Below are 12,123 nucleotides of genomic sequence, written 5' to 3'. Positions count from 1 at the left end.
ATGTGCAGGAGTCGGGTAGGGTGTAACTAATACCGGCTCAGTAAGAAGCTGCCATGCATTGCTAATGAGAGATTCAGCCAAAGGGTTGCCTGCAAGTTCTAAAGCTTCAGATGCTGTATGTGGTTAGAAATCCTGGAATTCCTTTTTGAATTACTTTATTACAAAGCTATATTTATAAGAATTTGAGCACTCTACAAGTACTCATACTTCTAAGATGCCATCTTAGTAAAGACCAACAATTTGGTTACATTTCAGGGAGAAAGGCTATACTGAAATGAACATTGTGAGAAAACTCAATTTAATGATACCTTGGAGTATATTCTTGCTTCATATACTGCTGTTTTCATTACAAGGTAAGAACTCATGTTAAACTTTTACCTTATTTTATTGTATTTTAGTCTTCCTTGTAAATTGTAGAAACTGTTTCCTCTTATACTGTAAAACATTTCCAAGTCATTAGGATGGGTATATACTAAATGACACCCAGATCATTTTTTGGGAAAATTTTTAATAATATAGATAATTTGGAACTTTTAGTTTTCATTTTCTGAGTCTCTTTTTTAAATGTTAAAATCATGATTTTATCATGATATGCAGCTGTACTGGAAGAAGCTCTGATTCTAACTTTTTCTCTTCTAAATAATGATTTTAAGCAGTTGTGTAATTTAAACATTTGAAATTCTATAAAAGATAAGGAGACATTGAGTACTTAAACTTTCTTGATGCCATCAACCCAAAGAATGGTAAAGGAATGTTTTAAGAAGGACTTTAATGTTTGAGACTAAGCATTGATTTTCAATTATATTATAGCAATATTTATAAATTAATTTTTTTTTTTTTTTTTTTTTTTTTTTTTTTGCTGTACGCGGGCCTCTCACCGTTGTGGCCTCTCCCGTTGCGGAGCACAGGCTCCGGACGCGCAGGCTCCGCGGCCATGGCTCACGGGCCCAGCCGCTCCGCGGCATGTGGGGTCCTCCCGGACCGGGGCACGAACCCGCGTCCCCTGCACCGGCAGGCGGACTCCCAACCACTGCGCCACCAGGGAAGCCCCTATAAATTAATTTTTATAAAATATTTTTATGGCAGAAAGCATTTATTTACATTCAGTTATTAATTTTTAGTCCGTGAAAAGGGCTGTATATTTTGGGGCTTGTAGAGGAAGTGGGAGAAATTACTGAAGTGTAGAAGACCAGCGAGGTCACAGACACTATCTTCCAATCCTAGTAGTGACTGAAACTCCAAGGAGAAAATGTCTTAGAGCAGCGAGAGCTGGAGGGGACTTTGAAGATCAACTTGGCTACCACTGTTATTTTGTGATGGTTTGCTTAAGTTTGGCATTTACTAAGTTGTAGGACTGGGACTAAAACTTGGATCTCTGACTTCAGGACTAGTGCTTATTCCACTGTATCATGTCTCTGTATAAATCAAGGTACACTGCCCATTCTTTCTGAATTACTGGTCACCCTGATGTCTCACAGGGAATTTGCTGGTCAAAATTCTCTAGAAAATGTAAAATAACTAATAGCAAAACTCAGTCTAAGTTTCAGAATTTAGGTTTAAATGATCTGTTTTATAATCAGATCATGTGATCAAGATATTTGGATACTTTTTTTCATATATACATATATATTTATCTCTGGCAGGTTATATTTGTACTTCATCCATCTTGACGAGAACATCAAAGTGAGTATTTCTTGTTCTTTGTGTCCTCTAAAACATAAAGATAATTGGAATGAGCAAAGCTCAGCAGGTCAGTGTATCTGCTTTTGAAAAATAAATTAAATATTTTACAAAATAAGGGCATGAGATTTAGTTCTTTAAAACATTTCCACAAATTAAAAATTACTAGGCATTCAGTTCCTTATTTATGAAACAAAAATATTTCCTTTCATTTTAATTACAAGAGGAGTTTTTGGTGGTGTCCAATGACTGTAGATACTAAGGGGACATTTTTCACTTCAAAGATTTGAAAAGAAGTTATATTCAGTAATTTCCTATTTCATATTATTATTAATGTACATTGTTGATTAGAAATGTGCTGTATTCTTAACATAGAGTAAACGTTTTTAATGATAAAAGAATAAAATGTTTCTAGCAGTAAATAATGAAAATCATTTTTTGGACTAAACTGATCTTAATGAAAAATGGAATTCTACTCAAAAATTCTACTGTTTGATTTTGATAACCCACAGTTTGATGTGCTTATGCTCATGAATGTTAATCGGCCCTTTAAGACATGGAAAGAGAGAGAATCGAGTATTATGTTTGAAAAACGTGAACCTGCACTTGTCGAATACTTATCTCACCAGTTTTATGAAGGCATGTGGGGAAATTATCATGCATGTTAGTGCTACACTGTTACACTATTTTGTTTATTTCTCTATCTCAAAGTTCCTTCCTAAAATGCAGTTTACATCAGAGACTGGAGAGATCTGGGGACACTCCCAAATTTTGTAAAATGAGACAGTGCCACCACCCAAATCTAACCCCTCCAAAGCGGGGAGGGGGACCTTTTCAATGTTAAAGCAAGAAAGACCTCTTTGATAAAGTGATGGAAATCAGGAGGAAAACACCAGCTCTCTCTTGGGAAAGGCTTGTTCAGGTTGCCTAGGGGCCTTTGACTATACAAGTTCTTTTTGTTTTCTTCCAGAAACGGGTTTAATGAAAATCAACAGAAAAGAGCTCTTTTAGCAGCCCAGGTAGGTTATGCCTCAGATGGAGAGAGAGGCAGAGAAACAATCCATCCTGCTTTGGGCCTCTGCTGTCACTTCAACAATGAGACCTTTGTGGAGGCAAATAAAATGCTAAAAACAAGACAGGAAAGAGGAGGAAGAGACAAAGTAACTTCTCTAGTGCTGTTCTGTGACCCTCCAGCTCAGGCTTAGCTCACATTTACTTGTTTGTGGTCAGATGCTTTTTGCTATTCACCTCGGTTCCCTACTGATAGGCTCCCAGAATTTGTGGGAGATTTAATCTCACTACTTGCCAAAACATTTTAATTGGTTTTAAAATTAAGCACAATGTTAATAGGACAAATACAAGCAAACAGGGGCGAGAAAGGTGTACGTGATCTGAGTAAAGTACCACAAAAGGGCATCAGAGGTGTCTTAGTGTCCTGACAAATAGGTTTTATATTATCTAATAAATCTAAATTACAGGCATTGATGAAGAGGTAACATTTCTGTTTTTAGAGGGGTGGGGTAGCACTGAATTTGAGGAGGCCTTTTTGCTTGGGTCCCTCTATATAAAGGATATTGGATAACATAATTGCAATATCTTCAAATTATGGTTGGAATGTTTAAATGGGTGGATTTTAAAAAATATTTCTCCGTTAAAGATGGATGGTAAGATAGAGAATCCTAACTCAATATTAAGACATTTCTTTGGAAAGTAATATGATTTGAGTATTTATGTAGCAAACAGCTTAGATATTCAAGGTCTTTGTCAAATGCTGAATTGCAGTCAATTTCTATTAGCATTTTATGATGGATGCCTGGTTTCTTTTAAATATTTTGTGAACTTAAAGAGAATTAAAAAAAATAGAGGGCAGATTTGATATGCTGTTGTGATGATTCAGAAGGCAGAACTAATTTATTCTTATCAAGAGTGGAACTCTTTCTTTGCACTAGAATGGGCGAAGGATTGTCTATGGAAGGGAAACACTTTTTTTCTTAACCAGAGTATTTTGTGTACTTAAGTACCTATGTATCATGTGAAGTGGTTAAAATGATTTTTCTCTGAGAAGTGTCAAGTTGGCCAGTAGACCATATTAGCCACAAAAAGATATCAACGTGACTCAGCAGAAAATCCAATTTTGAGAAAAACTGCATTCTGGTAGAACCCACTAGATGAAGAACCTGTGAAATATAACCCCACAGGTGTCACGTGAAACAGCCTGTGGATGGGCTTCTACTGTTGACCATTTGGATGTTTTTAGAATTTGTATAATTTACCCCCCTAGAATTATCTTAATACCTCCCTTTTGTTAATAAGTGAGGAACACACTTGCCTTGATTTCCCTTTTAGAGAGAATGAATAGCTGGACACTTGCCCTTCTCTTTCCTGCAGCTAGAGAACATGCACCAACATTACTTAACATCTGAACAAATTTTAAGGGAAGAAATGTTAAAGAAGGGCAGTGAGGTCGCAATCATGAGTTTCACTGTTTAGGACTGAAATTTCATCTGTTATGAGGCCATTCTTGTCCACAGATTCACTCCCCTGCTCTAGGAAGACGGAGCACTGATGGACAGATAAATGTGCACATAAGGACTCAGGAATATGTTGGCAATGAGATAACAATGACCAGAGAAAGGGTAGACACAGACTTCTGTCAATGGTGTAATTGTGCGCTACAGTGATTTCTCATCTAAAGACTGTATTTCTCTGTGCTTCTCACCCTCCTGTGGAGATGTAATCAGCACGGAGGAAGAATGGGTTGTCCTCTTTCATCGGTTATGTGAATATATGCACCCACTGCTTGGAATTGTTTTGCATTTGCATCACATTTCAAAATTCTTCTCCTGAAAGCAGGGGCAGATTATTTATTAGAGGTTGCATACAGTTTGTATGTGCAGGAGTGAGGGAGAGAGGAAAGGGAGACTAGGAAGGGAGAAAATCCAGCACAGCTCTGTTAATGAGGGGCCTTCCTGCTTTAGGCATCTGGGGCTCAGTCTTGCTGGCATCCCTCTGAGGAACTGTGTACAGTGTTTTAGAATTGTTTCTCCAAGGGATGGGGGAGCTGGTATACTTATCCACCAACACCTGCCTCTCATTCCTTGAGGGCAGTTTCTGGGGGAACTTAAATCCCCTGAAAGTCATTTCTCTTGTCTGTCCTGCTTGGACTCTACCCTAAGGCAGAGACAAAAAGAAGCCGGTGCTTGAGGGTCTCTGTGTGCACAGAAACCCAGACACAGGTGAAATCCAAGGTCAGCTGAGAGGATATGTGGGGGGGCATCAACAGAATATTTTATAGTCATGGTTCTAAACAGCTTTGGGAGGCAAATCATTCCTATTTGCATAATATCGATTTCTGGTTCAGTTGGTATTTGTTGACAACACACAAGGGACCATGCTAGAGGTATAACCATGAACAGCGGTGTTTGTTCTCTAGAAATTCAATGTCTAGTGGAGGCAGAGCTGTAAAGAAGTCATTTCTGTGTAACTTGTTCATTGAATCTAAGACACCACCAATTTTTGCCATTATTTGTATGATATAAAAAAATGAAAGAGCTCCCAATTATAAATGTAAGATGTGCCATTCTGAGTTCAGATCTGTTATAAAAATAAAAGCTGTGTGTCATGTCTTAACATGAAATGTTATAGTATGATGAGTGGAATGCTGCAGAGATTAGGATGCTGTGGTAACCAGGAGGCTGGTGTGCTAAGTACTTATTGTGATTTTCATGGAGGAGGTATAGCCTGAGTTGGGTAAGAGGATATGGAGTGAAAAACAAATTATATGTTTTTGCCTTGGTCTAATGTTGTCAAGTGTATTCAGTTTTTGCTTAATAATAAAAGTAGGTAACATGTTTACAACACTTATGTGCCTTGCACTATTTTTGGTGATTTACTTATCCCATTTCATTTAATCCTCACAATTCCGTGAGGCAGTTATTGTTATTCTGTTTTACAGATTGGGAGACTGAACAGGTTAAATAATTTGTTCTACTTTATAAGCCTGTATGAGACAGAGTTGAAGTCACTATACACTTTTAGTGAGCACCAGTGATGATTCATTAGCACCAAAGTAAGAAGAATTTGGTGCCCAGTAATATTGGTTGTTGTGTTAGATTTAGGCAGTTGCAGACAATATAGCTAAAGAGAGGATAAGACTTGTCTTGAGGAAATCCAAGTCATAGACTTTTGTGAGTCTGACTTAGTTTGAAGAGGGAGGAAAGGGAAAAAAGAGGAGATTGAACAGTGAGGACAAAACCATGGAGGAATGAAAGCAGGAGACAATGAACTTGGAGACATGATGTGGGCCAAGGACTTTAGAAAAGAGCCTTGAAGTGGTGAGAGAGTGTGGGAATCCTTTTGTCTGCCATGGGGCAGGTTTGCCCTTTAAAAGAAAAAGTACTGCAGTGCTAATTGCCAAAATAAAACTTTTACCATGTAGGAAGGAGACCGGAATCTGTTGAAAAGAGGATTGTACCTGAAGTCACGTTCTATACCACCCTTTTTTTTAAACATCTTTATTGGAGTATAATTGATTTACAATGCTGTGTTAGTTTCTGCTTTATAACAAAGTGAATCAGCTATACATATACATGTATCCCTGTATCTCCTCCCTCTTGCGTCTCCCTCCCACCCTCCCTATCCCACCCCTCTAGGTGGTCACAAAGCACTGAGCTGATCTCCCTGTGCTATGCGGCTGCTTTCCACTAGCTGTCTATTTTACGTTTGGTAGTGTATATATGTCCATGCCATTCTCTCACTTCGTCCCAGCTTACCCTTCCCCCTCCCTGTGTCCTCAAGTCCATTCTCTATGTCTGCGTCTTTATTCCTGTCCTGCCCCTAGGTTCTTGAGAACCTTTTTTTTTTTTTTTTAATATTCCATATATATGTGTTAGCATACGGTATTTGTTTTTCTCTTTCTGACTTACTTCACTCAGTATGACAGACTCTAGGTCCATCCACCTCACTACAAATAACTCAATTTTGTTTCTTTTTATGGCTGAGTAATGTTCCGTTGTATGTATGTGCCACATCTTCTTTATGCATTCATCTGTCGATGGGCACTTAGTTTGCTTCCATGTCCTGGCTATTGTAAATAGAGCTGCAATGAACATTGTGGTACATGACTCTTTTTGAATTATGGTTTTCTCAGGGTATATGCCCAGTGGTGGGATTGCTGGGTCATATGGTAGTTCTATTTTTAGTTTTTTAAGGAACCTCCGTACTGTTTTCCATAGTGGCTGTATCAATTTACATTCCCACCAACAGTGCAAGAGAGTTCCTTTTCTCCACACCCTCTCCACCATTTATTGTTTGTAGATTTTTTGATGATGGCCATTCTGACTGGTGTGAGGTGGTACCTCATTGTAGTTTTGATTTGCATTTTTCTAGTGATTAGTGATGTTGAGCATCCTTTCATGTGTTTGTTGGCAATCTGTATATCTTCTCTGAAGAAATGTCTATTTAGGTCTTCTGCCCATTTTTGGATTGGGTTGTTTGTTCTTTTGATATTGAGCTGCATGAGCTGCTTCTAAATTTTGGAGATTAATCCTTTGTCAGTTGCTTCATTTGCAAATGTTTTCTCCCATTCTGAGGGTTGTCTTTTCATCTTGGTTATGGTTTCCTTTGCTGTGCAAAAGCTTTTAGGTTTCATTAGGTCCCATTTGTTTATTTTTGTTTTTATTTCCATTTCTCTAGGAGGTGGGTCAAAAAGGATCTTGCTGTGATTTATGTCATAGAGTGTTCTGCCCATGTTTTCCTCTAAGAGTTTGATAGTGTCTGGCCTTACATTTAGGTCTTTAATCCGTTTTGAGTTTATTTTTGTGTATGCTGTTAGGGAGTGTTCTAATTTCATTCTTTTCCATGTAGCTGTCCAGTTTTTCCAGCACCACTTATTGAAGAGGCTGTCTTTTCTCCACTGTATATTCTTGCCTCCTTTATCAAAGATAAGGTGACCATATGTGCATAGGTTTATCTCTGGGCTTTCTATCCTGTTCCATTGATCTATATTTCTGTTTTTGTGCCAGTACCATACTGTCTTGATTACTGTCGCTCTGTGGTATAGTCTGAAGTTGGGGAGCCTGATTCCTCCAGCTCCGTTTTTCTTTCTCAAGATTGCTTTGGCTATTTGGGGTCTTTTGTGTTTCCATACAAATTGTGAAATGTTTTGTTCTAGTTTTGTGAAAAATGCCATTGGTAGTTTGATAGGGATTGCATTGAATCTGTAGATTGCTTTGGGTAGTATAGTCATTTTCACAATATTGATTCTTCCAATCCAAGAACATGGTATATCTCTCCGTCTGTTTGTATCATCTTTAATTTCTTTCATCAGTGTCTTATAGTTTTGTGCATACAGGTCTTTTGTCTCCTTAGGTAGGTTTATTCCTAGGTATTTTATTCTTTTTGTTGCCATGGTAAATGGGAGTGTTTCCTTAATTTCTCTTTCAGATTTTTCATCATTAGTGTATAGGAATGCAAGAGATTTCTGTGCATTAATTTTGTATCCTGCTACTTTACCAAATTAATTGATTAGCTTTAGTAGTTTTCTGGTAGCATCTTTAGGATTCTCTGTATAGTATCATGTCATCTACAAACAGTAACAGCTTTACTTCTTCTTTTCTTCTCTGATTGCTATGGCTAAAACTTCCAAAACTATGTTGAATAATAGTTATCACCCTTTTTTCTTATCCTTCACTCTTTCCAGTTTTTCTAACATCATCTGGTCCTCAATTTGACAATTATGAGGCAAATTTTGGGAATGTGTATTCTGGTGAATGTAAAAATGCTGTTGGAAAGGACATTGCCCAAGATGATACACTAAATTCGCATTAAGTTGGAGTAAAAATCCATAATTGATTAGTTTTAATAATCCACAGCTATTTGCTACTATTCCATATTAACCTCTAAAAATCCTAGGGTTTTATCTGGGTTGCTTAGATTAATGTAAATCTCTTTCTTGCTAATTTTTTATGTGTGAGGCATTATGCTGGAATCTTTATATACATTATTTTATTTATTGTTTGAACTACTCAGTGAAGTATATATGTGTCATTGTTCCCATTTTACAGACAAGTAAAAGGAGGCACTAAGCAGTTAAGAAACTTGCCTTAGTAATGCCAGAATCAGGACTCTAATCCAGATCTGTTTGATTCTATAATTCATGATCTTAATGATTACCCTGAAGTGCCTTGGGCTCTATAAACAGATACATTTAAATTTCTATGAACTTTAAAGTGTCAGCTCTTTGGAGACTGAGGGTGTCACACTCACACTTCGGCAGCAGAGGCTTCTGTGGATGGTGTCTGCACAGATGGGGCTGCAGGAAGTGGGTACATCACTGTCTGTTGGTCCTTTGGTCCCATGCATTTTCTCCAGACCCGTCTGCACTTGAAAGTATTAAAAAACTGCTACTCCTGCAGGGAAAGCAGTCAGTTAATGCAAAGATTAGATTCTGATCAGGCTCTTTTCCAAGGAGGGCAGGGAGGCAGAACTGAGGTCAGAGAGCATAAAGGACTTGTCAAATTCAGGTAAGAAGCAAAATCAACCTTGAAATCAGATCTAACTACAACCTTAGAGGAGCCCTTTCTGCCTCTCCAAGATTTTGCCTCAATAACCCAAGGAAATATGGAGTCAGCTCTCTATAGTTTCTGTGTTTGTAGCTGTTTTCCAGATTTTCCAATTGCATGTTTGTCTTGAATTAAATAATTTAATTCTCTTGAATTCTGATTTCTTTCTTTTAAAGTTTGAAGCAACTTCTCCAAGATATTTCTTCCATGAAGCTATTAATTGGGGTGAGAGTAAAATAAAAGGTTAGTGCTACATCTACGTTTTTGTATTTGTTTTCTCAAAAGACCCTTTTGGGGATATAGTGAATCAACTCTCAATGATTTCCACATAATGCATGAAGGAAACTGAGCCAGGGTGGTAATAGTACTTAGTAATAGTTTGTTTACTTCATATAGAAATTTGAATTATATTTGGAAATACACAAGGTTAAGCAGTTAGACAAAGCTGATAACTGTATGACCAGGAAAGATATCACTGGGTATCAGGAGCTTTTTTCCTGAATCAATTACTGGCTCCTTGATTCTTTGACATTGCTTTTTTTTTTTTTCGGTATGAGGGCCTCTCACTGTTGTGGCCTCTCCCGTTGTGGAGCACAGGCTCCAGACGTGCAGGCTCAGCGGCCATGGCTCACGGGCCCAGCCGCTCCGCACCATGTGGGATCTTCCTGGACCAGGGCACGAACCTGTGTCCCCTGCATTGGCAGGCGGACTCTCAACCACTGTGCCACTGGGGAATCCTGACATTGCTATTTTTGCTTACCAATTTTGCATTTCCATTTAGCAGAATGCTAATGGTAGTTTGAAATTCAATTTGAATTTTTTGTTGCATTTAAAATAGCAGGGATTTATGACTAGTTTTGTTTTGATATCTGTTTTCAGGAGAATACACAGGGTTGTAACTAAATTTTTGAAGGAGATACGTTTGCTTACATAATTACTTTGACACTTATTGATTGGAAAAATACAAGATTGTAGCCTAAGATAAAATTTGAAGATATATATGCCCCCCTAGAAAAAGAAAACTGCATTTAAATTTATGAAAAACATAATTTTAATCTATATTTATGATTAAAGTTAAAGCAGCTCATTTCTCCTCAGTTATGATATACTTAGAGAGTTGTATGTCTTTAAATGTAGAGACATTTTAGATCAATGAATTTTAAGGTGAAAGGATAGTAGAGTTTTAAAATTCTTGCCTTCTGCAGAGCTGTGGTTAAAATACCGCAATTAGATAAGTGCCTTTCATGACCTGACCGTATTCCGCAGAAGGCCAATCTTTAGTAAACACTTTATGGTCACTCAGAGATGTTCTCTAATTCTATTGATGTGTTACTTAAATCCTTTCTGCTTGAGTTTTGCCAGTTGTCTCTTGTGTTCTCCTTATTACAGGAAAAGTTTTCACTGTGTTTCATCTGCAGTTTTAAAACTCACTAAGGAGGTCATAGTTTCTTTCTTCCTCTTTTAAACATAATTCTTCGGGGTGATTTTTCTTTCCATGAAAGAAAGAATATTTTTGGTGACAACCAGCAGTGACGTTGGCTTCTGCCCCGTTAAAATTAACTATGGGTCAGAAAGAATGCATCCATTTGTAATTAGGCCTGAGGATTAATACACAAACTTCAAATGGAATGTTTAATCATTCTCTTAATAAAGTAGTTTCCTTGTGAGTTCTATTATATATTGTGCCTGATCCCTTGAGCTAATGATGGACGTTTTTCTTTAATACAACACTTGCTCCTGGAGAAGTAGCTGATCAGACGTGCCAAATTCCGTCAAGGGAATCATCTGCAGCTTGTTATTTCTGGTTCTCATCATCTGGGACAGGGATTCCTTACATGGGAACTTGACCTTTCAATTGCTTGAAGGAGGCTAACCTTTGCTCTCAGGGTAGTTTGAGATGTGAAAGCCTGTCTTTCTTGTTTCACGGCACACATAATGAAATGAACTAGATAGAGACTTAAGGGGCTTAAGTCTTTAGCTCATCAAGGTAATAGGCCCAGGGTTCTGTTTTAGTTAACAGAGGTTACTGTTAGTCTAAGGTAAATCTTGACAGGTTTATGTTTATAAAAACTGATGCACACCAGAAGATAACTTATTTTTTTGCCCTTCAGGTTCTTGTCCTCATGAATGCCTTAACGGAGCTTTCTGTTCTAAGGCTGGTACATGTGACTGTCAAATATTTCAGGCACTTGGGACACGGTGCCAGATTGGTAAGTTTCAGGGATACTTATGAGATGCCGTGGAGAACATGAAGGCATAATTTGCTGTATTAGTGTTCATTCTTTGGGAGTTGGTACAATAATGTTGTGTATTAACTAGAGTATCCACAATTTATTTTCAGTAATTTTGGAACAATGTGAAAGAAAATGAGTATGCCCACTTTAACTTCTCACTGAACTCTATTTCCTCAAGTGTTTTTTCTTTTCTATTTTTAAATTTTTATTTAATTTTAAAATTAGAGTTGATTTACAATATTATTATTTTTTCATATTCTTTTCCATTATGGCTTATTACAGAATATTGAATATAGTTCCCTGTGCTATACAATAGGACCTTGTTGTTTATCCGTTCTATATACAATGGTTTGCATCTGCTAGTCCCAAACTCCCAATCCTACCCTCCCCTGCCCCCCTCCCCCTTGGCAACCACATCTGTTTTCTATGTCTCTGAGCCTGTTTCTGTTTCATAGATAGGTTCATTTGTGTCATGTTTTAGATTCTACGTATGAGTGATATCATATGGTATTTGTCTTTCTCTTTCTAACTTACTTCACTTAATTTGTTAATTTCTAGGTCCATCCACGTACCTGCAAATGGCATTATTTCATTCTCCTTTTTATGGTTGAGTAATATTTCATTGTGTGTGTGTGTATGTTTGTGTT

The 12,123-nt window shown here is 37.5% G+C and overlaps 1 protein-coding gene across 1 annotated transcript in view; it reads left to right on the top strand.

Moving 5' to 3' along the window:
* The first annotated feature begins 301 nt into the window (after positions 1-301).
* OTOGL (otogelin like) overlaps positions 302-12,123 on the top strand; it is a 148,148-nt gene continuing 136,326 nt past the window's right edge. The window contains 5 exon segments of the mRNA XM_032646052.1: positions 302-353; positions 1,644-1,683; positions 2,651-2,699; positions 9,419-9,485; positions 11,354-11,452. Of these exon segments, the coding sequence (XP_032501943.1) occupies positions 302-353; positions 1,644-1,683; positions 2,651-2,699; positions 9,419-9,485; positions 11,354-11,452 (307 nt within the window).

Source organism: Phocoena sinus, chromosome 10, assembly GCF_008692025.1.
Source record: "Phocoena sinus isolate mPhoSin1 chromosome 10, mPhoSin1.pri, whole genome shotgun sequence".
Classification (NCBI taxonomy): domain Eukaryota; kingdom Metazoa; phylum Chordata; class Mammalia; order Artiodactyla; family Phocoenidae; genus Phocoena; species Phocoena sinus.
This window is presented reverse-complemented; position numbering and strand designations above follow the sequence as displayed.